The sequence below is a fragment of the Drepanopeziza brunnea genome, assembly GCF_022702325.1.
Source record: "Drepanopeziza brunnea f. sp. 'multigermtubi' strain 214-2 chromosome Unknown ctg4, whole genome shotgun sequence".
NCBI classification, from domain to species: Eukaryota; Fungi; Ascomycota; class Leotiomycetes; order Helotiales; family Drepanopezizaceae; genus Drepanopeziza; species Drepanopeziza brunnea.
The window spans coordinates 178,439-205,561 of record NW_027094067.1 but is presented as its reverse complement, the minus strand read 5'-3'; the positions used below and the strand labels follow the sequence as shown (position 1 = coordinate 205,561).

The window sequence follows — 27,123 nt, the reverse complement described above, 5'->3', positions numbered from 1 at the left end:
AATGATTATATAGGTAGGTACGGTAGAGTAGTGAGTGGTAGGTATTTGGAGGGATTTCATCTCTTACCTACCTTTCCTTCGCTACCACTGATCATATACACAGCTAAAGAATGACGACAGCGACGACGTTATTGAGCATCGCGTTCTTGACAACGCCTTGTTCTCTTGCAGAAGAAAGTGCCTGCTCTACCGGCAATTAGAAAAAGGCGACGGGGATAAAATTGATTCAACAGCGACCAAGATCACTGAAACATGCAAGCTCAAGACATGGCAAGAGAGAATAGTTGTAGATACCGGTACTACGTCCCAGGCGTAAGTATTACCCCCTGAGGGTAGGGTAACCAGGGGATTTGAGGTGGAAACTAAACTTTGAGGCACCCTCAAGGGTTAACAATTACGCCTGTACCGTGGTAGATTCCAATATGCGACGAGGTCATGCAAAACAAAGTAAAACATGCAGCGTGCACTGACTACTACGCTGGAATATGCCGCGTCGATTCACGATAGGTATATCCGTAGACAGAAGAGACGATAGAATCATAATCATAAAGTAAATATCTGAAACGAGACGAGGCGAAATTGACTGGGCAACGAACGACAACAACAAGAACAACAAAAACAAATAAGAATACGGATGATGACTTGTACTCACTCCCACGTGGCAGCCTGACCTGAAAACACATGATACCGATCGACCCACTCGCGGAATGCTTTCGGATCTAATCACCACCCAATATATGTATATATATGTACAATTCATATGTCTTGAGCTGTGAGTGATGATTATAATTTCGTGTAATAATTGTAACTTTTTTATATTCCGGACTTTCAAAAGTCAACTGTTTGAGTCTCGTCTCCTCTCGTCTCGTCTCGCCATCAAATTAAACAAACAACCCATGTCACTGTCACGGTTGCCCCAACGACTCTAGCGTGTTGACTTACTCCCAACTTCCATTTATGACAGGTGACCTGGCGATTTCGTACGAAACCCGCATTAGCAGCCGCTGCCCCAAGGAACTCATCAAATTGACTCATCTCACGTCGTACAGTCAGTCAGTACGCAACAACACTCCTTACCTAACCTATATCAAACTTCCTAATACACATCCCGGCCCTCGCCCGATGCTTCCACACCCGCTCCCGAGAGATATCAAAACAAATACACACAACCCACCGAGCTTTGTACCCGCATCTCACCAGAAACACTGACAAGAAAAACCGACACACCGCTTCTACTATTCTACATAAGCACTGCTTCGACTCAAAGACGGCTCGAAAACGCAACATACCGGCCAGCTGGGCTTTCATCTGATATCATGCTGTCCAAGAGCCTGTCCAAGGACCGCAATCGCAAAGTAACTCCACCAGGACCAGTATACATGAACAATGACCAGTTTGGTATGTATTATGTGTTTGGTAGATGCACCAGAACACACATATACCATATAATATCATATACATGATTCTCACATACCCAGCACGTCCTTCAAGCCTCAACACTGACGTCCTATAGCTTCCTACCTCTCCGACCTGCGTAACAACCGCGTAGCTCGACCAAGCGGTGCCAGACCTCCCCCTCCAAGCAACAGGCGCGAGTTCCAGAGAGGTACTGCCTCACCAGCTCCCACAGAGCCAGCACCCGAGTCGCCGGAACCCGAGACCGCCCCTCGATCTTCAAGCGCCTTCTCGCATAGACGGGCACAATCGTCCCTTTCCAGCTACTCTTCCATAAATTCTCGAAGCGGCCGACAACAAGTACAATTCCCAGCAGCCTCCCCCACAACTGCAAAACCTCTGAAAGCGAGCGATGTCGTACCAACGTCTACATACATGGAGCGAGGACTGCGCTGGATGGAGAAGGAAGAGGCTGTATCACTGAGAGAAGCTATGGAGGACTTGGATCTGAAGAAGCAAGAAGAGGAGGAGGCCCGACTTCATGCAGCGGCGCAAGACGAGGCTTCGGAACTGGTCTTTCAACATCAAAATCCAGAGGCCGCGGTCAATCCTGATGCCCCATTCCGATACAAGGACCACCTACGAAAGAACAGCTACCAGCAAGCACGCGCTCAGAGTCTTGGCCGAGCTGGTGGGTTAAGCATTGTAACTGGTCTGGCGAGAGACATGGCTCGGACCGTGCCAGGGGAACCAAGCAGCAGTGGAGGGATGCGATCTCCACCAGGGCGCATCTCCTGTGACAGTACCGACCGCTTCCAGAGAAACAGGAATGCCAGCCCTGATACTGCAGTTCGTGGATCCCTCGATTCTTCCGCAGGAGGATCTCGCAAACCATTTGGCAGTTTATCGAGCATGTCCAGACCTCAAGGATCACGGAGGAAACCTAGTGGCAAACGAAATATCAGCGGCGAGCTCTCTGTCTTCTTTACCGGGGATCAAATATGGGAGGAGCCAGAACAAGAGGGCAGCGATCGGGGTCGGTCTTCGGAGGTGCGTGACATGCCAGCCCCTTTGCGTATCAAGCCTCGAAACCCGCTCAATCGAGTCCAATTCGATATGGGTCCACGGTCCAGCAGCACTCCTCCTGAACCGACCAAGAGACTCTCCATCTCCGAAATCCACCGGAATCCACCTTCTCAGTCAAGAAACCCCAACTACACCGCAAACCCTGTTCCCACGGGCCAGACTCCCAGTTCGAAGCCTGTAGATGAAGGAAGAGCGCCGGCCGTACCTATGAAGGACGGGCTCGAGATCAGAGGCGAGGATATTCGACAAGCTACCAGTATGCGTCTCAAAGACCGCAGTCCCAAATTGCCAACACCAACTGCAGTAAGCAATAAGCCGGGTCGCCCGATTGTAAGCTTTGACTCAAATTGGAAGCCGAAGGAGGCTGATATAAAGTCAGAAGTGCGAAGAAGATCGCCATTTGATCGAGGAACCTCCAGTAGTCAAAGGGAGAGCTTACCTGCTCGCGCAGATCAGAAGGATACCACACCCCCGATCCCGACCATTCAGATTCCTGACGATCCCCCAGTCCAAGTAAAGAGAGCGAATACGGTTCCTGTTCCTGTCATCAACCTCCCAGATTCTACTCCTTCTGTCCCTACAATAAATCTGCCAGACGCGAAGCCGAGCATCCCGACGATAAACTTCCCTGATTCTACGCCGTCTGTCCCTACGATTAGCCTCCCCGATGCATCTGCAATATCTGTCTCAGCCCCTGATATCCCGCAAATTAACGTTGGTTCTGCTCCTTCCACTACTCAGTCAAAGAGACCCCTTCCTACACCAAAGCCTTCTGCTGGCCGTCCAGCACCTCACCATGCCGCCTCAGCCCCTCCAGCGATCCCACGAGGTCACTGGTCCCCCGCTGCTGGGTTCACTGGGAGACGAGCAACAGCGACATGTCATCAATGCCAACTTCCTATAGAAGGCAAAGTTGTCAAGCTTGGCGGCTCTGCGGAGCACTTCCACCCTGAATGTTTCATCTGCTTCACCTGCGGCACCGGCCTCGAATCCCTCGAAATCCACCCCGAACCAAAAGCCAAATGTGCCGAGCGCCTCGACCGGATCAGACGTCGCGCTCGCGGCGAAGAAGTCCCCGAGGTCGAAGGTCAAACCATGGCTGAAGACGGTGACGAACGTTTACGCTTTTACTGCCATCTAGACTTCCACGAGAACTTTGCGCCTCGCTGCAAACACTGCACTACCACCATCATCGGGGAGCATCTCGTTGCGCTGGGACATAGCTGGCATTACGGCCACTTCTTTTGCGCGGAATGCGGTGATCCTTTTGAAAAGGGCATGACGCACATCGAGAAGGACGGTTACGCATGGTGTCTGAGCTGCCAGACGAAGCGCACGGAACGTCAAGCTCCCAAGTGCAAGAAGTGCAACCTCGCCGTTATCGGTGAGTACGTGCAAGCTCTGGGTGGCGAGTGGCACGAGAAGTGCTTCCGGTGCGCGACATGCCAGAGCGGCTTCGACGACGGGGCCTTCTACCCGCTGAAGGTTGGCGAGGGCACCGCGGTGCTGTGCTTGAGGTGTATCGAGCGGGAGTTGAAGGCTTGATTGGTGGTAGAAGTCTGCTGCATGCCCCCTCCCGGAAACCCCTTTTTCTTTGCAGTCGCTCGCTCGCCCTGGTTGTGAGACCCGTGGGAGCGTTTGCGTGTGTGCGTATGGTACTGCCAGTCGGCATCTCTGTGGCGGTTTTTTTTTTTTTTTTTTTTTTCTCTTTTTTTTCTTTCCCTTTCTGTGTTTTCTGGGAGCGGGAGTAGGTGCACCTCAACGGGGGGAAGGTTGGGAGTAGGAGCATGGGCGTGTGCATGGCCCGGTGCGATAGAAGCACTACCTGCAGTCGATTAATTGAATAAATACAAATATCAAAATGAGCATCATGGATCATCCCAAGTTATGTTTGTCTGAACCGGTTATCCGGTATTCTCAGCCGGACATATAAAAGCTAAGCAGATGACTAAATGGTTGTAGGACAGACCTATCAACCTTTTTTCTTCTGGGCCGGATGCTGGATGTGAGTGATTTCTTGTAGGGGGATATGTACGTAAGTAAGTAAGCGCTGTTGTCCTTGTCAGAGGTACCGTGCCTACCTATTGCGCGAGAAGTACGTTTTGGACTTTGCTATACTTACTTATCCTTTCTCAAGCAGGGTAGCAGTGTAGCAATGCATATAGTTCGGGAAGAATAGTTTCAAAACTCGGACAACGGGCATAGACAGCTAGATATCTAAGTATATCCAGCATAAGGTAATCCATTATCAGTGTACATGGTTTTTTCTTTTCTTCTTAATTTTTTTTTTTTTTTTTTTTTTTTTTTTTTGATTTCCCCTTCTATGACACCGCAGGTATGAGAATTAAGTACGAAGTACGAGGTGAAGAGAAAAGTAAAAGGTCTTTCCAAACGAAGTTGATGGATCACTATGCCACGCTACTAAACGAAATAGGTCAAACCAAAATACGGAATTTTAATTATCCTTTCTTTTTTTAAAAAAAACCTATGGGGCGGGATTTGTACACGGTTGCATGGTCTGAGCCGGTCGTCGACAGCATTCGATGTGTTGGAATAGACGATCGTTTTATATTGTGTTGTATAATTTTATGTATCTGGTGTTTATGTTTTGTTGCATTGCATTGTATGGGGTTATGCTGTGTTATATTGTGTTCTGCTATATTATGTTGTATTGTACTTCATTGTATTATATATAATCGTCGGCTTCACCTAAGCGAGCCGACGATTAGTGTTGTGTTGTGTTGTTGTGTTATGCTGTGTTACGCGAGGGTGCAAGAGGCCATGTCTGGCTAGTGCCGGGGTTTCTGGGGATACTTTCCCCCGGATTCAGGTTCAGTACAAGTACCATGGTACAGGCCTAAGTATTACCCCTCGAGGATGCCTCAGAAGTTTAGTTTCCACTTTAGACCCCCTGGTTACCTTACCCTCGAGGGTTAATACTTACGCCTGGGACGTAGTAAGGTAATAGGGTGTGTATGGCTCGCAGTTGCACGTCCGTGCAACTAGGCAGTTGAGTTGATCCTAAATAGGATCAACTCAACTTGACAGTGGAAGTAGCACGTTCCAATGCTTGTATGGCTCGCAATTAGCAAATTGAATAGCAATTTGCTAAAATGTTTTGACGAAGCTGTTTTTGTAGTATTGAACAGCGGCGCATGCACCCATCGCAGCGATAATAACACTTATATTGCGATTGCGCAGACTACGCCTTTTCAAAATATCTTGAGAAGAAGCCATTGCAAAAAGGTAGCGTTGTAAAAGGATGAAAAGGTGATCAAAATAAGCGGAAAGGAAGGGGGGTGGGTGAATAGCTTCTAACTTGAGCTTGCAACTTGGGAGTTATAGCTTTTTGCTGCAACTTCGATTTGTATGGTGCAATTGCAAGTTGCAAGGTCAGATGCACACTTTACAAGATTTACGTGCACGAGCTATACAGATTGCTTAATTCTTGCATCTTGACGTGCAACTTGGAGATGCAAGAATATTTTGGTGGTGCAACTTGGCTTGCATCTGCGAGCCCATACAGGTTCTAAGCTACCTATTGCTGCCCCGAACCGAACAACACCATCAGCATCGTCCGATCCTCTTCGCATAAGGGATACATACCAATTTCTAAACTGGACTTGGAACAGAAAACAGATATCGCCATGAAGAGCAAAGCAAGATTCACCATGTAGAGAAAATCGAGACGCCCCATGGAGAGCAAGTCCAGTCGCTCCATGGATAGCAAACCCAGACGCCTCGTGAAGAGCAAACCGAGACGCTCTATGGAAAGAGAACCGATATCCACCATGAAGATAAGGGAGACATCAAGACGACTGCGGAACGGTGATACTATAACACTAGAGCAGCTTTTGTCAAACGAAGTCTTGCCCCGCACGAATTCTTTATGACCCAACGTGGCAATGTGCATAATCCATTCCACAACAAGGAGAGGCTCCAAAACTAAGCGGATTGCCTACGGTTCATTCGGCAGAACGCCAGCATCCCGGTGCCCGAAGTTCTCTGCTTCTACGAGAGCGAGGGGGCATGGTACCTATGTACGAGTCTTGCTAGCGGCACCGAGCTATCGAACCTTTCAAGGAAAGATTGGGATATCGTGAGGCTAAACTTGAGAAAGCATCGCGCTACACTGCGGTCCTTCAAAATTCGCGTTCCGGGTGGGCCCAAGGGTATCTTGTCGCCGACGTCTTGACTTACAGATGGATACGATGGGAGCGCCAGATGTGACGAGAGCGCCTCATGGCAGGCATCTTCCCCCTCGGCCAGCAATGACATCTTCCGCTTCTGCCACTGCGGTCTTTCGGCCACGAACATCTTCGTCAATCCTGTCTCTCCAGAGATCACTGCCATCATAGATTGGGAGCACAGCGGGTTCTTCCCTGAGGCTCAAGAGATCCCATATTATCGAAGAGGTGGTGGATCGGGCTACCAAGATAAATACTTCACGGAAGAGATGAAGCAGATAAAGCAGTTCTGGGATGCACGGAGAGAACGATAGAAGCAAAGTGTAAGTGTTCGAAATCCTTGCCCTTCCAGAACTCAGCTCATGCAGTTTTACGAGTCTCCGTTTTCTTAAATCCTCAAGTTAAGTGAAAATCACCCCTCCCCACCCCCCCCCCCCCCCAGCTCTCTCCTCCACTACCATCTCTTCCACCATGTTTCTCACAATCTTCTTCACACCTCTTGACCATCAGATCAGGCTCAAAATCGCGGTGCTTTACTGAAGGTCGTATTCTGCGCCCACTTCATCCTTGTTAATTTTCAGGTGCTAGGGTTTATTTTACAGGAGTCAATTACCTCACAAGTTATAGTAGGCGGGTCTTGAGTTATTTCCGCGGACGGTTCTGGACTTGGTTCCGAGCCATATATCTTTGGTGTTGGGTTTGCAGTTGGGTTTGCAATCGAGCAGCCGGGGCATTTCAGTTGGGTCGAAGAGCACTGCGTCTTACACTTCCGACATGGTAGTATCTCTGATGGCATTATTGAAGCTTCCGGTTTCAAATCAATGATAAGGTGGCTCTGAAATGGAGATCGAGATATGGCGTAATGAAATAATATGCGAAAGAGTTTGTTTCGAATAAGAAGTTCAGCGAGTACACCATACTATATACACACACACACACACACATATAAATATATATGTATATATCCGTGTAGAGAGCTCAATCCTGGGAACGATCAAAATGCAAGAAAGTGGCGCCACCACTTTGTCTGGCATTCATGGATGCCTAGCAGCCTAGACCAGTGTTCAGTCACAAAGATAGCTAGCTACGTGGACTGCATGCAAATAAGGCGCAATGCATGCCTCATGATCGCATTACCACCCAGTTAAAACAATAGGAACATAGTGGGGGAAAGATCAGCCGCAAGCCCCCAAAGCCTTCTCACACCACTAGTTCGAATTACTCGAGCAAAGCGAGAAGAGGCCATGTGGTCTTGAGAGTCGTGGCGAGCCACGAGACGACTGACGAACTCAGTTCATTTCTCGCCGGTGGTGTTGACCATAAACCCCGGAGCACACAGCAACACAGCATCTGTTGTACAAGCGGACACAGAGAGAGTATTTACCAATCGGTGGTGGTGGTTAGAGTGAGGGAGTGAGGTTGAGCAAGCTCTGTTTGCTCATATGCCTGCCCTTTTTTTTTTTTTTTTTTTTTTTTTTTTTTTTTTTTTTGCATGAGATAACATCTGCCGTAGAGCAGAAACAGAGCAGCATGGTAATCATGCACGAATGACTGGCGGTGAAGCCTTTTTCTTCTCCTTTTCGTTGGAGACCTGGAGTTGGTGCGATCGTAACAGTAGCACTCGGCTGCTGTTGACCACCTCTCTCCTGATCGATGCTGAAACGCATATCGGGAGGACTAGGCTCAGAACAGGGCGCAGCGTAATACGAACTGGAGCACTGCATTTGGCTATACCGCCGCTGTCACTGTCATACATGGTGGTATGGTTTTAGGATGCAAGTGAGAGTCGATGACAAGGTAGTGTTGAGATTTTCTCGACAGCAACGTCGAAATCTGTACTGTGAAACCCTATTGTTTATATGTAAGCGAGGATACGAGCAAACAATGCTCTCTCTCTAGTGCCAGTCGTTCCATTTACGTGGAACTAGTACGTGTATTCAGCGGAATTAAGATATAAAGACTTGGGTCTAGCGGGTCTCGGATATTGCTGTCTGGTAATTGGAATACGGGAATTCAAGCAAGAACTTGTGCATCTTACGTTTGTCAAGTTCGATGTCAGCAAGGCCGCGTTCGATGGTGATTGAAGGAAGTGAAGCAGAGGCGAGCGAGGCTCGCTTACCCATGCGCCCCGGCAAATGGAGCTCAGCATATCCCCCCCTTTCTTCACTTACATAAAAAAATTTTAATAATAAAAAAACCGAGCTAACCACGAATACAAATAATAAATCAAACGCCGGATCCAAGGAACTTACTGATCACGCATCTTGTTAGTTTGAAAGAATCTGTAGCATCCTCTCTCTAAAAAGCCGGTGGGGATGATTCTTCAAGAGTACTTATCAAGCTATCCATGGTCCGTCTCAGATACAGAACCATCCACGTATTTCTTCTTCAGAACCCGATTGCTAGTTTACCTAGAAATTTTATATCTAAAATATGTGTTTATATCGACTCACCCCTGAAAAAATGCTTCTACATTTACGCCTCCTTTGGATTTTGCTCCTTTTCTCCTTCTGCCGGGTTTGAGTAACGATCTTAGAACTGCAGAGAAGTAGAAAAATTCCCCTCCACAATCCATCATCCGGTGCTGCTGTTCATAACAAAAGTCGATTAAATTTCCATGCGGCCATGCGGCAGACCATATACTTCAGCCCCGGAATACAAATGAATCAAATAATATGCAACGAGCTTTGGTCTTTTCGCGAGACATTAAACAAATAACTTCACGACTGAAATTAGGAGCACAGGAGATGGATTACGTAATTCGGTAGTAGACCTATTCTGTTCCATAATCGTTGGGCTATCACCCCCTCTCCCGGCCCCACTCCTGGCCCCACTCCCGACACTCCTCCGTTTACAAAATGAATGAAAAGCAGGAGAGATAAAAAGTAAAACTTATCTCCAATAAGTGATTTTTGATGGACGGTGTGGGGATTGAACCCACGACCTCTCGCATGCAAAGCGAGCGATACTACCACTGATCTAACCGCCCTGCATGTGAACATGTATTGTTGATTACTGTGCTCAGCGACGATCGTGTGTCTAATTAAAAATTTACACATGCTATAAATTTCGGTAGACTCTCGGGTATCCACCAGTACGGACATGCCCCGCTCTCGCTTAATTCTCACCATGCCACGTGCCCTTCTGACTATGACATCAAACTGTGCTGTTGGTTCTTAATTACGGAAGTAATTAGTAAAAATAAGTATGTAGCTTTACCCGCCGTGAGATTGGGTGGATACTCAAGAAGTTGTTTTATGCCTACCGGTATCGGAGAGACTAGAGCTTTGGAATATCACTGGGTGAAGAGGAAGGGAGGAATACAAGAGCTGAATCCCGTGATCTGCTGTAAGCTAACTTCAGGTCCGGATAGCAGGACCGGCCGATCAGCAAAGACTGTGACGGTACTACGATGTCAAAATTAGTTAACAGAATCGGAAAAAAGGGGGATCTATTCATTAGAGAAAGCAAAACATAAGCGTATCGGTACGATCTTGGCCTTAATACTTGGACTGTAAGTCTAACGTTCGTTCGATAGATATATCAAACCAAGTTCTCGGAAGAAGGGTTATGAAAGATTAGCAAGATGTACCGGGAGGCGTGCAATCGAGCTAGCACAATCGCGCTCTCGGTTGATATTGAAGGAGAAACCGAGCAGGAGTGGGAGGAGGTGCAAACTACATAAGGGGGATCAACAATTTCCCATTTCCATACGTCCCTGTCGTGGGGCGAGGGGGAAACACGGGGCCACATACTCAAGCTGGTCAATACAGGACGGAGTGTAGGAGATTCATCAGATTGCAGCCATGTCCCCTGAACTCCGTCCTTATGTCACGTCCTTGCCTCCTATATCACATACATCACATATTCTCCTTGCGACCGAGAGGAAGAATCACAGTAGTAATACTCGTCAACCAAAAAGCCATGCCTTCCTCAGGTCTTTGACCGCGACTCACAACGAAAGTTGAGAAGCGAATTGATTGTGATTGTTGATTGTTTTCATGACCCTACCTTAGCGAACGTCACCCGCAAGCGAGACGCATGCGGCCGCGTTGGCCGACGGATCTCGGCAACGTCTCTGCAGTTCTCCTATCTGTGCATACCGTGGACTCCCAACTCCGAACTCCCAACTCCCAATTCCCATCGTCCCAACTTCCCTCTCCAGCCACAACATCATGATTTTACGGCATTGCTCCTACCGGCTGCCACTGTGCCTCTTCTTTCTGATTTCTCTCATTGCTACACACGCCTCTGCTTCCATTGGTGACCACCTGGAAACCTTCAAGACCTGCGTAGAGGTGAGATTCCTGCCAACACAATGACATATCCCCAAATCTCTGACCCTCTAACATTCATTTGCTAGATCTGCAAGAAGGAGAATTGCGAAAGCAGCAATCCGACGCCAATTCGTAGGCACATCTCTGCAACAACTCAATTGTTTAGCTAACTCTCCGCAGCTCTACTCCGCAAACTCCTGCTCTGGGACTGCCCAGCGGAATGCGACTACACCTGCCAGCAAATAATCACCGAGCAACGCGTCGCCGCGTCCGAAGATATCGTCCAATTCCACGGGAAATGGCCCTTCTACCGCTTCATGGGGATGCAGGAGCCGTTCTCCGTCTTCTTCTCCCTCCTTAACTTCCTCGCCCACCGGAATGGCCTATCGAAAATCACCTCCAGTATCCCGGCCTCCTACCCCCTGCGGAAGTACTACGAGGTCTTCGCATACTTTGGCATGGCGAGCTGGGTGTTCAGTATGATCTTCCATACAAGGGACTTTGCGGTTACGGAGCAGCTGGACTACTTCGCGGCTGGGGGAAGCGTTCTGTATGGTTTCTACTATGCCCCCATCCGGATCTTCCGAATGGACCAGGGGGGGAAGAAGGGGAAGTCGGTTTTGCGCGCCTGGACGCTGCTATGTATCAGCATGTACGTAGCGCACGTCACATACTTGAAGTCGTACAAGTGGGACTATGCATACAATATCGCGGCCAACGTTGTGGTTGGAGTGATCCATAACTTGCTGTGGAGTTGGTTCAGTTTTGTCAAGTATAAGAGGTCGGGACGGGTCTGGGCGATGTGGCCGGGATTTGTGGTTGCGTGGGTCATGGTGGCTATGAGTTTGGAGGTCCTGGACTTTCCACCCCTCCTTGGATGCTTGGATGCCCATAGTCTGTGGCATCTTGGAACGGTTGTTCCGACGATTGTTTGGTATAAGTAGGTGTTACCCCAGTCGTATCTGTGCTTTGGTGCTAATACCACTGCAGTTTCTTGATTAAGGACGCCCAGGATGATATGGCAGGACAGAGGCTAAAGTCATGATGTGGCTAGAAATGAGGAGACGACAGTAGCAATGAAGTCCCCATTCATCGATCCGGTATTCCGTGGTCACCCACCGTTTCGAGTCAACTCTCTTCGCCTCTATCTCATCTACGCCAGCATTATTCTGATTGGGTCGTCCAGCTGTCGAACCCGTGGTAGGCTATCAGCACGAAAATCAAGTGAATACCTGCTATGTTTCGAGGAACTTGTTCTCTGAACCGCCACTACAGTCCTTGTCAGCTCTTCCGTCTGCTCATAGGCAGGCAACTTGCGAGTGCGGTGCCAGGGAGATGAATTGCCACTTTCGTTACGTGAAATCAAATTGAGGTCAAGCAGGTATTCTGTAGCCTTTAACAAGCTAGGCCATGCCGCCTTGTCTCGGGGGGAAGAAACGAGTCAGTTATATTTTTGTGTCTATCTAAGTTGAACATCTGTCTTGATGGCTTACACCCAAGATTTTAATTTTGTTCCACATCGACCGCAAACGACTGCCTCACTCAGCGACGGCATAGGTAGGATTTCTCTTCCCATGAAGCCAATCAGAACACGTTCATCCACCCTTCTGCTCTCTTTGTAGGGGAAAATATACTCAAGCGAAATTAATGTTTTCTTTCCTTTGATGAAACGAGATTTTGAAATTCAAATTGAGATACAGGTACCAAGTCGCAGGAACACTGGCATCATGGATGGAACTGAGACTGAGATACCGGTACCGGTACTGGTCTCAAGAAATGTCCAGATGTAGTCTAGTGCGGGGTATGCTGAGCTAATCGTTTGGTGGGGTACATTCGATCGTGAAAGCTCCGAGTTATCAACAGCATCACTTCCTCGACACAGCGACTCACAATGTTTACAGGAATCGTAGAAATCATCGGAGGTTGGTCTCTAATTCTCTCTTACAGATCCATCTAACAACCCGCAGTTGTGTCCGAACTCAACCCTCAATCCGAGGATGGCGGCACCACGCTCACAATCTCCAACGCCTCCGAGATCCTATCCGACTGCCACCTCGGCGACAGCATCAGCGTCAACGGCACCTGTCTCACCGTCACCGCCTTTGACAATTCCACGTTCAAGGTTGGCGTCGCCCCCGAGACCCTGCGCCGTACAAATCTCGGCTCCCTCAAACAGAATAGCAATGTCAACCTCGAGCGGGCCGTATCAGCCAGCACGCGCATGGGCGGACATTTCGTGCAGGGACACGTGGATACCGTCGGCACGATACTGAAGGTTGAGCCGGATGGAAATGCCCTGACGTTCAGGTTCCAGCCGAGGGATAAGAGCGTGCTGAGGTACGTGGTGGAGAAGGGCTACGTGACGCTGGATGGGGCGAGCTTGACGGTCACGAAGGTCGATGATGAGGAGGGCTGGTGGGAGGTGATGTTGATTGCTTATACCCAGGAGAAGGTTGTTACGGCGAGCAAGAAGGTGGGCGAGGAGGTTAACGTGGAGGTCGATCAGATTGGGAAGTACGTAGAGAAGGCTGTGGAGGGCTATTTCTCCAACGGGAGCAGTGGGGAGCCGGCCATTCTCCAGAAGATGGTTGAGAGGATTGTTGATGCGAGGTTAAATTCAGCGAGGTAATGAGATCATTTTCGACAGCCTCTTGGTTTCTCACGATGTTCGCGAACGGTTTCGGTGACTGGTCAAGTTTTGGCATTGGTATACCGGTGACAACTCGTTCTGCCGGAGGGAATGTTTGGCAGTACCTGTCTGGATGATCTCGAGCATTCATCGAACAATCTCTCGCTTATTTCAGGCACTTCTCATACTTCGCCGGATCGAAGCACTGAACTTCGATCTTGGAGTTGCAGCTTTCAGCTTCGATGAGACACGCAAGTGCGGGCTTGAAGAATGTAGGCGGGGTGTTGGCGATACAATCCATGGCGGCCTCCTCGTTGGCATCCCTCCCAGCCTTGAATTCTGCATGAAAAATCTGCGAGTTTCGCGGCTAGCAGCTTCTTCGTCCTTCTTCTTTTCCGAGAGGTAGGCTTCATTACTGACTGGTTTAACGAGTCAAAGTCTTAAGAGCCGGCAAGGTATTGCTGTCGACTGAACAGAGGAGCTCACTGTAACAAAGACGGATTGGTAGGTTAGAAACCTGGGTATAAGGCTGCTACTGAGCAGCTTTCCACACTTGAGTTGGGACGAATGAGATGGCAGAGATGAAAGGAATAGTCGATGCGTGCGTAATAGGCATGTAGGTAGGTAGGTACAAAGGATCGTCTTATTTACACTTTCGTACTTGTCCCAAGATACCCGGGACAGGTGATTTTGTTCCACTCACATTATCTACTTTGTGACTGCCCTTCGTCAGACAAAGCTTCGGTGCACAATGCCGCTTTCAGCCCTGGTCAGTGGTGAGACTTCCAAAGCTGTTGGTGCCAGGGCCAGTTCCGGTTCCATTTCTGGTCTTCTTCCAAACCCATGTTAGCGAGCCAAACTGCACAGCTAATTTCCGCCTCTTTCAATCCTATTTTTATGCAATATGTCCCCGATCCCTTCTGCCGATAGATATCACCATTAGCCGAATCTGCAGGACTCGGGAGACGGAGAAGGCTCAGTCTTGACCGGTGCCATGGCAGCTAACGTTGCACTGTTTCTTTGGCCGGCCGCCACTGACATACCAGATTCTTCCCCGCTGATACGGCGCCCTTCAGAGTATCTGTAGGAATCCTTCTCCTCAGACTTTCCCGTCTGGCTTTCTGGCAACACTGGATTCTGTTTTGCCCACTCCGGGCTTCTATCCTGATGCATCTCTGCCTTGCTTGCACTGTCGAAATTCAATCCGCTACCGTGAATCTGATTGGAACCAACAGGAGCAAGATGGTAGAAGTTTGTAGGTAAGATCATCCTGAATTTACTTGGTACATCTTCCACAGACTCGAGGAGGCAATCGCAGCATCTCGCGTGCATGCAATCTGGAGTATTGCAACGTGGATTTGATTCACCGCCAGTGATCCATATCTGAGAAATTGTTAGAGGAATATTGTGATCTTTTTTTTTTCTGAAAAGTTTTCCTTACGCGAGGATGCCGACACCATTCCGGAGTGTTTGGGGTACTCCTGCAACAGAGCCACCGTCTAGGTCCGCTGGGTGGTGGTATCTGCTCGTACGCACTCAGGGCTTGCATAGGGGTGTCCACCGGCTTCGATGCCGGCTGAGTCGAGGAAGGGACATTTCTTCCACTGGATGAGGCCCAAGGTGACACGTAGGGGGGCGGCTTGTAGTTGAGAAATTGCTGGTAGCGGCGTGAGGTTTTATCGAATTGCGCCAGGGGCCCCGCGGGGGGATGAGCATTCTCGAGATGCCCACTCGAATTCATCAGAGCGGCCAAAGACTCTTGATATCTCACGTACGTAGAAAATGGAGGGCATCGGGTCTCGACGTTTGCGTGATTGTTTTGGATGGTGCCCGTTTCCTTGGCCACTTGTTGTGAAGAAATTTACGCGAGGTCATTCCCCGAGACCCGAGTGCGACGTGTTGCTAGATCATCTGGCCTGCAAATGGCAGTAGGTTTCTGTCATTAAATATTTGGAGTTGGCTGACCTGAGTGGGGCTGTCGTGGTCCTGGGTCACACTTTTTGGGTCGAAAAGTTGAAAAAAAGACGTTCGGGTAGTGTCAGTGCTGCGCTAAGCGAGGTGGGGCATTGTTTACAAATTAAAGTCTGAAGCGACGACTAGGAGATGACTTGTACCACAGCTACGATACCATTTGCTTGTCAAGTTTCCCCAATATCACCAAATTCTCTGTGATAATAAGATTACCGCGCATCACTTGGCCCCGAAATTGCACGGCTTGACCCCTAAAAAATTATCATTCACTCAAAGTTTTTGCGTACCTTAAGGGCTCTGAAATCTGCCATCTCATCCACAAGCAGATGTTCATTTGCCGATTTTTTTTTTGAAAAAAAAAAAGAGAAAAAAAACCTGAAGTCCTCCCCCTTCCATTCATCTGAAGTAAATGATTTACCAGGCTCGTCAGCGCCCAAATAATCTATATCGACTCAATCAAATATTCTTATCTAAACGCGGATACCATGGCCTCCGCAACAGCCAAATCACACGACAGTCGAGTATCTGGTACTGGCAACAAGAAGATTTATCTGGGCACGACCGATTCCAGCTTTAATATGACATGGATCTTTGCTCCGTTTCGCTTGCTCACGTTGTCATTGCGAACCGGACGACCCGGACCAGCTACTTTGCAACAAAGCACCAGCCCATAGGTCTCGAAGCGCCCGATCTTCCACCTTGGCACGTTCTCTGGTGAAAAATCTTTGTACAGAGCATAGACTGCTGCCGTACGTGGCTCCTCTGCCATGAATAAGCCAGCCCCAAAGCATAAATCAGTTGCGGGCTTGAACCCTTGGCGCATGATGGAGCGGTATGCTCCGAGACTTGTGCCATGAGAGAGAAATTTGGAATCCAATGGCCGCTTCTCATGCCTAGGAGGGCGGATGACGAACCGACGAACATTCCCAGCGAAGTCTGGAAACTCCCTCGAGTACCTGTCTTCGACGATATCCTGTCCCACGGTCTGGCAGATCCACCGCAGAAGCTCTTGGGAAGGTGTGTTGGGTGGCGTGATGAAATCTTGAACTCCTATCGAATTTTCAAATGATGGTATTCGGTCCAGGAGAGCGGAGATTTCATGCCGCTCCATTCTCTCGAGCCCGGGGAGGAGGTCGGCGGGGTCGCTGTTTGGATTGGCCTCAAAGTCGAGCGAGATCAACGTCAGGTGTAGATGTACGAGATCTGGGTCGAGTATCTTAGCAGGGCTGAACTCATGACGAATATCCGCAGCGCCGGCTGGTGTCCGACTCAGGAAGGCTTCCATCAGGAAGAGCCTGCAATACAACCATGATATTGTTACGAGGGTAACGAATATCATGTTGATAGTCTCAAGAGTGTTTTATTGTCGCTGAAAGTAATAGGAGTGCCGGTGGACAGGTACCCGAATATGGATAGCGTGGCTGTGTTGATAATTGCCGTCAAATATTGCGCAGCGGTGGATGTGGAGGCTCGGCTAGACAGACGAATGTGCTTGTACAAACTCATGACGCTAGCGCAGATATGCTCGTATAGTAAGTAGATTGGTATGGTCTTCGAGAGGAATTCTCGATGGTCATTTGAGCCCTCTAGCTCAATCTAGAGATTCGTCTTGCTGATTCTGTCACAAATTGAAGACAGAGGGTTTCCAAATAAGACAGTGTATGGTGATATTTCTCTTGCTGATTCTGCCGCCGACGAAAGAGGGTTTCCAAATAAGACATTGTACAGTGAAACTTTTGTATACAAAGCGGAAGCTGATAGATCATGTTTCGGAATATACGAAGAAACATTGAGGCTATGAGACAACAAAGGGAAGCCCTCGTCATACTGGAGTACGCAAATAGGGATGAGATATGAAAACACAGAGCCACCTCTCCTACGAAAATGTGAGCCACGAGCGAAGGAAAGTAGAGATTGTAAATAATGCTAGATGTTCATATTAAGTGCCACGCTATTCGTCAGGCTAGCTCCATAGGTCCGATGCTGTTTTTCACCTCTCTCCCTCTTCGGTCTCCCTCTCCGGCCTCCCTCTTCTCTACGCAGCTACGGACTTGACATTTTTCTTGACGCCGCTCGCTACTGCCTCTGCTGCTTTCCTCGGCGCCATGATGTAATCTGGCAGTTGGAAGATCGAGGAAAGTGTTGTGGATGTGTAAATGCCCAGGGAATTGTGATGGAGACGGATGAAAGTGTATGCTTTCAGTCTCATCTCGAGGAAGGATAGCTTGGGTCAAAGAGAAGAGACATGCTGCCTCGCTTAAGTGAGACGCCTCAGGGGCTGGGAAATTTCGACATATTTTGCTGCTCGACACCCCTCGAGTCTTCTATCTGAGAGCAGCATGGAAAAATTGAGGTCTCACTAGATCTCACATGAAACGTAAAGATCTGATATGCAAGAACAGAGATTAGCCGGTAGGGAAACGCTCGGAAAAAAGAAAAAGAAAATGAATGAGAAAGCGACCAGAGCGGAGTTTGTTGAGGAGAAGGTCCATATATAAATATATGGGAAAGACAGGACGCTACAGTCCTGATCAGCTAAGTATCAAGCACCGCACGTATATTGTCCACACCTCAGCTGATTCTTGCGAATAGCGCGCAGTCCTACAGGCCCATGCTTTACTTCATCGAAACACCGAACTCCTTGATCCCAAGACTCACTAACACCTATTCCTCCACGCTACCCCAAACCCTAGAAATCTTGACACTAAGCGTCTTCGCAATCTTCTTCCTCCCAAACAGATTACTCATCTCATCAGACACCATCTTCATCTGCTCCTTTTGGCCCTCCTTACCCCCACCCCCCTTCTCATCCATCCTCTTAAACGCCTCGATGAATGCCAGCGGCGTCTTCCACCGCTTCTGGACCTCAAAAGCTTTTTCCGGCGTCACGCCGTTGGTACACAAGAGCATCTTGAGGTAGACGTCTTTCAAAGTTAAACTATTGGATTTTGAGCTCAGGGAGGCGAAAGCTTCGTATGTGATGTAGTGATACGTTGAAGGTTGCGTCTTTGCTAGGTGAGCTTGGAGCGGGAGGTAATTTTGCGAAGTGATTATTTTAGTAGGGATCAGATGGAGGGGTCTAGACTCATATTTCGCTTTGAGAAGTCTGGTGATGCTAAGCAAGTAGTTGATGGTATCTTCCATAGTCTGCGTCTTCTTTACAAAGAAGCCGTTGACGACCTGTGTAGAGGCAATGGCCGAGGCAACGTGCTGCTCGAAGCCCCCAACTTCGATTTTTGCTTCCTCAATTATGTAGATTACGTTTTTGATGCCAGATTTGCGAAGGCGGAATTTCTGCTCGAGAAACCGCTTGTCTTTGATGGACATGATGAGATCGTCGAGGCGTTTCCTTTCGATTATGTAGTCTAGTACTATCTCGCTCCCTTCGGCCCCTTGGCGCTCGAGGAGGTTTGGGTCATGCATTTTCGCTACCCACAGGAAGTCTCCGAGTGCAAGAGATCGACTCATGCAATCGATGCCCTTCTTTTTCAGCTGCACCTGTATGTGGTCTCTGTTCTTCTGTGATTTAATCTCCCGATTGTCAACGATCAATTCCACGGTGAATGATCCTGGCTCAAGGATGATTGGGTCGACGTGAGGCAAGTCGGTGTCTTTGGATATGGGCTTTCCATCAGGTACGAGTTCTTTCCTATCTGGCTTTTTTGGAGAATCCAGAATCTCAGCTGCTGCAGAAACTCGAGCTGTGCCGTTCACCCGGGTAGGCTCTCCATCTTCAGCATCGGAGCCCACAGCCGCATCTTTTTGACCATACACAAATTTATCGACTCGCCCTTGCGTTGGATCGGCAGTCTTCAGCATTCTATTAGCGACCTCCCATCCGTCCTCTGTCAACATGTAGTATCTGGTTGGCCTTCCCTTCGCATAAACCAGGTCCTTCTCCTCCAGTGTCTTCATTGAGTTCCAAGCTGTGTAAAACTGACCAGGCCCTTTGGTTTCCGTGAACGACGATTCACAGTGGGGTTGTGCCCTTTCGATGAGATCGGCCTTGGAGAGCCCGTCCCTCGAATTCCTGTCGAGGGTAGCAAGGCCGATAATAAGAGCATAGGGCCCACTTTGATATTTTGGAAAATAGGGCTTGGAAGTAGTCTTCCTCGTCTTTTTCGGCGGCGATGGGGCATCGTCCTCGTCGTCGCTGATCCCGGCAAGAAGGGTGGCAGCGGCAGCACTCCCGGCGCTCTTCTTCTTCCTCTTATTCGGCCTCTCGGGCATTGGCTGGTCGTTTGCCGAGCACCAGTCTTCCAGTTCCTTGGTCAACTTCTGGACCAATTTGTCGCCCCAAAATTTCAGGGCCTGCGTCTCGGAGGGATGCTGCATTGGCAGAGGGCATTCTTTGAGCGATGTTCGCGCTTTCTTATATGTTTGGATTCCTTTGGTATTACGCTCTATAGCTGTTGCCACCCACTCCTCGACAAACGTGAGCCAGAGCGGGTTGGCACATGAGGGCATGGTGGAAGCAGGCAAAAGCAATGCCAACGGTGGTGTTTGTGATTGTAGAAGGGAGCATTTGGTGGCGATAGGATGCAAGACAGCAGCCAGTAGTTACGGCAGTGTGTTGTAGTGTGGTATAGTGTGGTATAGTGTATTATACAATGTGTGCGAGAGCGAAGTTGGCCGAGAGCAGTTGTTGTTGTGTTACGGTAAAGTCGAAGTCGAAACATTTCATCCAACTCAACGAAAAGTCGACGCGACGATGTCAACACGCTTCCCGTGACTTACAAGGATCAGTCAGCATGGTTGCCCCTCATCTCTCAGCACAGTGGCTCGAGCTTGAGACATGCCCTTGGACAACGGCTGAGGGTCTTCACAGAGTAAGAAATCTCACTCATCCTCGTCTTTACATTTGCATTTACAACCCTCCTCCTCCCCCTCCTCCTCCTTCTCCTCCTCCTCCTCCTCTCATCAACACCATCCACGACGTCAATCATGGCCGACCAAATCCTCGCTGCTTCCAAAAAGCACCCCAAACCCGCAGAGCGTGTCTTCCAGTATGGCACTGCGGGGTTCCGAATGAAAGCCACCCTCCTCGACAGCGTTGTCTTTCGCGTTGGCCTCGTCGCCGCCCTGCGATCACGCAAACTCGGCGGTCAAACAATTGGGGTTATGATCACAGCTTCCCATAACCCTCCCGAGGACAATGGCGTCAAGCTTGTGGATCCAATGGGAGAAATGCTGGAGAACTCGTGGGAGGCATATTCGACTGAGTTGGCTAATGCGAAGAACGAGGACGTGGCCAAGGTGTACAAGAACTTGGAGGAAAAGCTCAAGATCAACCCCGGGACTCCTGCGAGAGTTATCTATGCGCGGGATACGAGACCAAGTGGTCCTGCACTGGTAACTGCATTGGTTGATGCGCTGAAGGCTGCGGGGGCCGAGTATACGGACTACAAGCTTCTCACGACACCTCAATTGCATTACCTTACGAGATGCACGAACACGGAGGGTACTCCGCAAAGTTATGGAGAGGTTAGCGAGAAGGGATACTACGAGAAACTGGCTGCAGCGTTTGTCCGGGCCATGAAGGGGAAGAAGGCTGTTGGCCCGGTCACTGTTGACTGTGCCAATGGAGTCGGTGGACCTAAGTTGGCGGAGCTAATGAAGTTCCTACCGAAAGCTTCAGAGGGAGGCGTAGAAATAAAAATAATTAATGACGACGTCTTGAAGGCTGAGGTGTTGAACCACGATGTAAGTCAAAATGCCGTGTTCAACCTTCCATGTTAACACTTCCAGTGCGGTGCAGACTATGTCAAGACCAAGCAACGAGCACCTCCATCTTCCAAAGTCGGCCCCAACGAGCGCTGCTGTTCGCTGGACGGTGATGCCGATCGCGTCATCTACTACTTTAACGACCCCGAGCATGGCTTCCGCCTCCTTGACGGCGACAAGATCGCAACGCTCGCCGCATCCTTCATCGGAGACCTCGCTAAGGAAGCAAAGCTATCAGATGAGCTCAAGATCGGCGTCGTGCAAACCGCCTACGCCAACGGCGCATCCACAAAATACGTGGAAAAGTCCCTCGGTCTCCCCGTCGTCTGCACGCCGACTGGAGTAAAGTGGTTGCACCACGCAGCGACCAAGTTCGACGTCGGCGTGTACTTTGAAGCCAACGGCCACGGTACTGTCGTGTTCTCTCAACAGGCGCTCAAGGCCTTCAAAACCAAGACGCCTGAATCTCCCGCGCAAGCGCAAGCTCTGGAAACCCTCCGCGCACTTACAGACCTCATCAACCAGACCGTGGGCGATGCCCTGTCCGATATGCTTCTTGTCGAGACGATCCTCGCGCACAAATCATGGACACCGCGCGAATGGGACCTCACCTATGTCGACCTTCCCAATAGACTTGTCCGGGTCGAAGTCGGCGACAGAAACCGGTTCAAGACGACCGACGCGGAGAGAAAATTAGTCGCGCCGGAAGGCCTTCAGGAGGAAATTGACGTCCTGGTCAAGAAGTTCAAGGATGGACGAAGCTTCGCTAGGGCTTCGGGCACAGAAGATGCCGTCAGAGTATATGCCGAAGCAGCAACGAGAAGCGAGGCAGATGATCTCGCGAGCAAGGTGGCGGGACTCTGTAGTCTGAACGGTGGTGCTGCTAATTAGATGGGCGGGTTCTGAATGGTAATGAATGACTGATGGATTAAGATGATAGATGGATGGTAGTATCTTTGGGAAAAGTTTGTAAGTTGAAAGCTTTGGGACCAGGTCGCCTTGGGCAGTTCTTGCTTTGCTTTGCTTTGCTTTTTTTGCTTTGCTTTGATTTGATTTGATTTGATTTGAATCATATTACATAGCTTTAGTGAGACCAATATCCCAGAGGCTTTGATCACAATGGTATTGAAGTATTTACGGATACATTCCTCTGCTTTGTTTATTGATCCCAGCCAGGCTTTACGGAAAGGAAAGCCAAGTCATATGGTTTCGGCTCGGTCCGCTGCCATTGCGTGGGCGGTGACCATGACCGTGGCCGTGGCTGGACCAGGACAGGGTCGAGAATGATGATGTCAAGAGTCAAGACATCCGCGCCTCTCATGGTCATGCCCCCTCACCACTGTAATGTCGTGAGCTGCGTCATCCAAGGACCAACGTAGGGCAGCTTTACCTTTGCAGTATGTCAACATGCCAATCCCCAGGATTTCCTCACAACTCAACTCAAATCAACTCTCATCTCATCCCATCTGATTGTCCCATACACACGCAAGACACTCGAGTCCCTACTACATGCGTCCCTCCCACACCATCATCAAGGCACCACTCCGGCTTTGTCCCTACGCTCTCCCATCCGCCAGAGGATTCCACAACAACAACAACAACAAAAACAATAACAACAGATCCCCCAGCAAGATCATCACCATGTCTTCCGCAGCTGGCGTCCCATCCACTCCCGCCGCGCCGGCACAACAAACACAAGCCTACAGCACCACCGCTGCGGGCCATCCAGACGCCGCGAGTCTCGGTATCGAGAGCACCGACATCCGCACTGCGGAGGGGGTGCAGCTGAGTGGGTGGCAGAAGGTTGTCATTGGGAGTGTTCTGGACGTATGTTTCTATCCTACCCGACGAAGAAGATTCGAAGAAGATTCGAAGGGGAATGAGAAAACGGGGGAGGAGAGAAAGAGAATGGGAGGCTGACATGAGGCTGACGTGCGTGAGATGTAGCTGTTCAAAGGGAAGCCCACGCTTGCTAAGACGAAACTTTGGGCTGTATGTTCTCCATCCCCTCTCTTCTGTTTTACATGGAAGGAATGGTGAATGGTGGTAAATAGAGGACAGAGACAGAGAGAGAGGGAGAGAGAGAGAGAGAACCAGAAGAAGTCCAAACTCGGAAAGGCTGACCCAAATTGCTTAGGACGACGCCACCTTCGCCGACCCCATTACCAAAGCCGAAGGACGCAAGCAATACGAGGCCCAGTGGTGGGGGTTGAAAGCCGCCTTTTCCGAAATCGTACGTTCTGCATCCTCGCCTTCTCCCCCCTTCCCTCTCTCTCTCTCCCCTCTCACACATCATCTAACACCCACGCCCACTCAAACAGGAGCAAAAGCAACACAGCGTCACCTCCTCCGGAAACCCGCTCACCCTCTCCGCCACGACGCGCTACAAGGTCAAAGGCCTGGGCGCCGAGAAGGTCATCGAGAGCGAGATCCGCATTCACATGGACGCCGCAGGCGAGAAGATCGTCAAGGTTGAGGATCGCTGGAACGGGAACATCCCCGAGGGGCCGATCGCCACCGCGTTCCGGAACCTGAACAGCGTCGTCGTGCCGGCCTTTGTGAGCGTGCCGAAGGAAGAATGAGGGGAAGGGACGTAAGAAGCCAGGCTTGTCTTTTTGCTACCGCAACCTCTAGGGGTCCTTCTCTTCAAATTTTGTAGAAGCGATCACATTCGGTACGCTGCCTGAAATGAAGAGTCTGCGGGACTGTTCTGTTAACCTTGCTCCTTTCAATAAGTGAACTTTTTTTTTTTAAAAAAAAATGCCTATTCAACTTTGTTGTAAAGTAAAGTGAAGTGAAGGAAAGTAAAGTAGATTACGTAGTATCAAATATATCATGAAATATATACTTTTCCTTCTCCCCTTGACAAGAAAGTAAAAGTAAACAAAAAAAGAGGAATATTTTTTTTGGCTTTTCTTTTCTTTGCTTTCCTTTCCTTTCCGGAGATAGATGGAAATACTTACGTAGGTACGTAGGTAGGTAGGTATGGCTTTTACTTACATACATACTTACCTTCCTTCCTTACTTACCTTCCTTCCTCACCTTCCTCCTTCCTTCCTCACCTTCCTCCTCCCTGACCCAATCAATCCTACCCAAAGAAGAACAGCCAATTAGGTATACCCCAAAGTAGCGGCCATAAAACCAGGAAGAGGAAGGAGGGCATGGAGAGGGAGAGCATGGAGAGGGCACGGAGAGGATGAAAAGGGCCTAGCGGGACCGCGGGAAGAGGGACAAGGAGGTGCGGAGGTAGGGAAGTGGATTGATTGGGGGGGGGGGGGGGGGGGGGGGGGGGGGGGGGGATGGTTGGTTGGTTGGTTGATGGTTGATGGATCTGAAACGGAGGGAGAGAAGGAAGGGGATGGGTTTTTTGCTGTGGTGGTTGGTGGTGCGTGGGAGAGGGAGAGAGAGAGTGTGTATAAAAGTTACAGCAGCAGCAATTTGCAATAATAGCTTCCATGTATGCAATCGTAACAGGGTACCCAAATGCTTATACAGCTTGGTCATGTGCAAAAAGAGAGAACAAACATGTACAGCCGAGACCTCGTCGACTTACGAGAGAAGGAGAGGGCCTAGGTATCGTGATCATGCTATTTTTCGCTCTCTATACCTCTCACATCGTGGGATGGATAGAGAGATATGTCCCGAGGAAAGTAGCTAGTTCCCATCCACGCCATGCGTGCCATCCATCTGAACGCCATTTAGAGAGCCCCTTTTCCGGTCGCTCAGAGATATCGTAACCAGATATGCACATCCACTGCACTCGCCATGCAGGAAATCGTCAAGTAAAAAAATCGAACCCCAGGGTCTGCGCTCTCAGCCGCGAAAGAGCCCTTCCTCCCACCATCCACCCGTCGTTTCGTTACATCGTCACATACCTAGCACATCTTGTACTCCGCGCTTCCTTCCGCCTGCCGCGTGATATCGTCCGTCTCCAGCCTATACGAGATCTTGACGTCCAGGTCCCGTTTGTTCTTCTCGTTCGGCTTGTTTTCCAGCGTGCCGCGGATCTGTTCGCCTTGCTGCACGGTCAGCACCTCGCGTAGGTAGAACACAGTCTGCTTCCAGTGTGTGTACTTGGTGTGGGGACCGGTGCTGAAGCGGATCGGCTTGTGGCAGGCGGTGAAGTCGATATCGAACCAGGCGATCAAGGCGTGCACGAAATCATCGCGGCGGCAATCGAGGACGAAGGGGGTGGAGAAGGCGACGTCGGCGGTTGTGCAGGTGTAGAGGTCGAGGGTGAGGACGGCGAGCGGATCCGTCACGACGGCTTTGATCTCGACGGTGTCGACGAGTGGCTCGGTGAGGGCGGTGTGCTTGAGCGGGGAGTAGTCGAAGCCGTAGACGTTGTCCCAGACTGTTTCTGCGAATTAGCTTTTCACCTCCCTGGCAGGGCAGATTCGGGAAGCGGGAGGAAAAACGCACATCCTATCTTCTCATCCTTGTAATCGCCGTCCTCGATAGCAGCCATGAAGATAGTCGCCTTGTCCGGGAAGATCAGTCCCTGCGGCGCAAGGTACTTGTCGCGGGCGTACAGAACAGTATCCAGCATGGACTCGTAGAGCAAGAAGTATCCCATCCACTCGGAGACGATGATATCGACCTTGGGAAACGGCAGCTCGACCTCCTCCATCTTGCCCTGCAGCAGGGTGATCTTGTCGGCCATACCATTGACCTCGACAATCTCCCTGGCCTTCTCGATGATGGTGGACATGTCGACGCCGATAACGTGCTTTGCCCCAGCCTTGACGGCGAACCTGGGGGAGAGATTAGCCTCGATGCGGACCCGACAAACAAGCTGCTAAAGTTCAGAAGTTCAGACGGTTTGGAGAAGACGCACATGGAGAGAATTGCGGTTCCGCAGCCGACATCGAGGACGATCTTGTCTTTGAAGAGGTGCTTGTTTTGTACAATGGCATTCATGTATGATCGGGTGCGGACTTCATCCTTCTGCGAGGCTGTTAGCGCGGCTGTGAACATGGAGAAGGGGAGGCAGGATATGCGCAGGTAGGTAGGGAGGTAGGGAGGTAGGTGCTTACCAACATTTCCTCGTGGATACCTTTGCTGTCATATTAGCATTGGATCGTCTCCCATTCGCAGACGAGCACCTACCATGGTGGTTGTAACTATTCACGCGTTAGCTGCCTTAGCCTTGGGCCAATGTCAATAAGCAGAACTATGCCCGCCCAGCTTACCTGTTGAAGTAGTGAACCTCGGAATGCTCCATTCCCTTCATCTTCTCGTCCGCCATGATTGCGGAGGGAAGTATTTTGTGTTTGGTGTTTGGTGTTTGGTGGTTGGTGGTTGGTAGTTGGTGGTTGTGTTTGGTTTTTGGAGGTTGAGGAGAAAGGGAAAAGAGAAAGGAGACCAGAGCCCCGAGTTCTGTAAAGTAACGCGAGGGAAAATTGTAGTAGTATATTTGTTTGGGGTTGGGCAATCGCGTGAGCACGAAGCCTGGCGGGAGGTAATCTTGAAAAAAATAATCCGACACGGACCGACTCACGAGTCGAGGTGGGGCTAGCGCGTTCAGGCGGGGCGAGGCGGGGCCGGAGATCAAAGAGGATGGGCTGGTTGGCGGTGCTGGGGCTTTGGCTTTTTGTGTGCAGCAGATTCGCAAGATCAAGAACTAAAAGCTCTCGGTGGTCTACTTGGTGCTTGGTGCTTTTTGCTTTTTGCCTTGTGTCTTGTGCCTTACCTACCTACATTCGATTCTGACTAAAGTGTTGGCTTTTGTGCGCTACACCGGTTTATTGCTCTCGCAGTATCTCGTCGTACCAAAGTACAAAACAAAGGCGGAGTACGGGTGGCCACTGTATTGTGCCCCAGTGGGAGATGAAGGTAGGTGAGCCGGAGCTGA

The 27,123-nt window shown here is 49.8% G+C and overlaps 10 protein-coding genes across 10 annotated transcripts; 5 read left to right on the top strand and 5 right to left on the bottom strand.

Annotated features, from left to right (window-relative positions):
- Positions 1–1,316: 1,316 nt before the first annotated feature.
- L3040_002931 (uncharacterized protein) lies at positions 1,317–4,026 on the top strand (the record flags this gene model as incomplete). The annotated part of the gene is made up of 4 exons (XM_066154257.1): positions 1,317–1,398; positions 1,514–2,811; positions 2,861–2,899; positions 2,971–4,026. The coding sequence occupies 4 exons, from the start codon at positions 1,317–1,319 to the stop codon at positions 4,024–4,026; spliced, it is 2,475 nt and encodes an 824-aa protein (XP_066012240.1).
- A 3,159-nt stretch (positions 4,027–7,185) lies between these two features.
- Positions 7,186–7,464, bottom strand: L3040_002930 (uncharacterized protein; the record flags this gene model as incomplete). Its single annotated transcript, XM_066154256.1, has 2 exons — positions 7,186–7,227; positions 7,282–7,464. The coding sequence occupies 2 exons, from the start codon at positions 7,462–7,464 to the stop codon at positions 7,186–7,188; spliced, it is 225 nt and encodes a 74-aa protein (XP_066012239.1).
- Positions 7,465–10,843: 3,379 nt separating this feature from the next.
- Positions 10,844–11,990, top strand: L3040_002929 (uncharacterized protein; the record flags this gene model as incomplete). The annotated part of the gene is made up of 4 exons (XM_007296398.1): positions 10,844–10,966; positions 11,032–11,077; positions 11,126–11,885; positions 11,936–11,990. The coding sequence occupies 4 exons, from the start codon at positions 10,844–10,846 to the stop codon at positions 11,988–11,990; spliced, it is 984 nt and encodes a 327-aa protein (XP_007296460.1).
- Positions 11,991–12,836: 846 nt separating this feature from the next.
- Positions 12,837–13,574, top strand: L3040_002928 (uncharacterized protein; the record flags this gene model as incomplete). Its single annotated transcript, XM_007296397.1, has 2 exons — positions 12,837–12,867; positions 12,913–13,574. 2 exons carry the CDS (start codon positions 12,837–12,839, stop codon positions 13,572–13,574), a joined length of 693 nt encoding a protein of 230 aa, XP_007296459.1.
- Positions 13,575–14,513: 939 nt separating this feature from the next.
- Positions 14,514–15,315, bottom strand: L3040_002927 (uncharacterized protein; the record flags this gene model as incomplete). Its single annotated transcript, XM_066154254.1, has 4 exons — positions 14,514–14,792; positions 14,855–14,957; positions 15,016–15,055; positions 15,111–15,315. 4 exons carry the CDS (start codon positions 15,313–15,315, stop codon positions 14,514–14,516), a joined length of 627 nt encoding a protein of 208 aa, XP_066012238.1.
- Positions 15,316–16,092: 777 nt separating this feature from the next.
- Positions 16,093–16,884, bottom strand: L3040_002926 (uncharacterized protein; the record flags this gene model as incomplete). Its single annotated transcript, XM_066154253.1, has 1 exon — positions 16,093–16,884. One exon carries the CDS (start codon positions 16,882–16,884, stop codon positions 16,093–16,095), a length of 792 nt encoding a protein of 263 aa, XP_066012237.1.
- Positions 16,885–18,209: 1,325 nt separating this feature from the next.
- Positions 18,210–20,012, bottom strand: L3040_002925 (uncharacterized protein; the record flags this gene model as incomplete). The annotated part of the gene is made up of 1 exon (XM_007296395.1): positions 18,210–20,012. One exon carries the CDS (start codon positions 20,010–20,012, stop codon positions 18,210–18,212), a length of 1,803 nt encoding a protein of 600 aa, XP_007296457.1.
- A 477-nt stretch (positions 20,013–20,489) lies between these two features.
- On the top strand, positions 20,490–22,160 carry L3040_002924 (uncharacterized protein; the record flags this gene model as incomplete). Its single annotated transcript, XM_007296394.1, has 2 exons — positions 20,490–21,248; positions 21,294–22,160. The coding sequence occupies 2 exons, from the start codon at positions 20,490–20,492 to the stop codon at positions 22,158–22,160; spliced, it is 1,626 nt and encodes a 541-aa protein (XP_007296456.1).
- Positions 22,161–22,910: 750 nt separating this feature from the next.
- On the top strand, positions 22,911–23,851 carry L3040_002923 (uncharacterized protein; the record flags this gene model as incomplete). The annotated part of the gene is made up of 4 exons (XM_007296393.1): positions 22,911–23,096; positions 23,217–23,261; positions 23,407–23,502; positions 23,591–23,851. 4 exons carry the CDS (start codon positions 22,911–22,913, stop codon positions 23,849–23,851), a joined length of 588 nt encoding a protein of 195 aa, XP_007296455.1.
- A 1,293-nt stretch (positions 23,852–25,144) lies between these two features.
- L3040_002922 (uncharacterized protein) lies at positions 25,145–26,517 on the bottom strand (the record flags this gene model as incomplete). The annotated part of the gene is made up of 6 exons (XM_007296392.1): positions 25,145–25,623; positions 25,692–26,023; positions 26,107–26,216; positions 26,306–26,325; positions 26,379–26,392; positions 26,462–26,517. The coding sequence occupies 6 exons, from the start codon at positions 26,515–26,517 to the stop codon at positions 25,145–25,147; spliced, it is 1,011 nt and encodes a 336-aa protein (XP_007296454.1).
- Between the last annotated feature and the right edge of the window lie 606 nt (positions 26,518–27,123).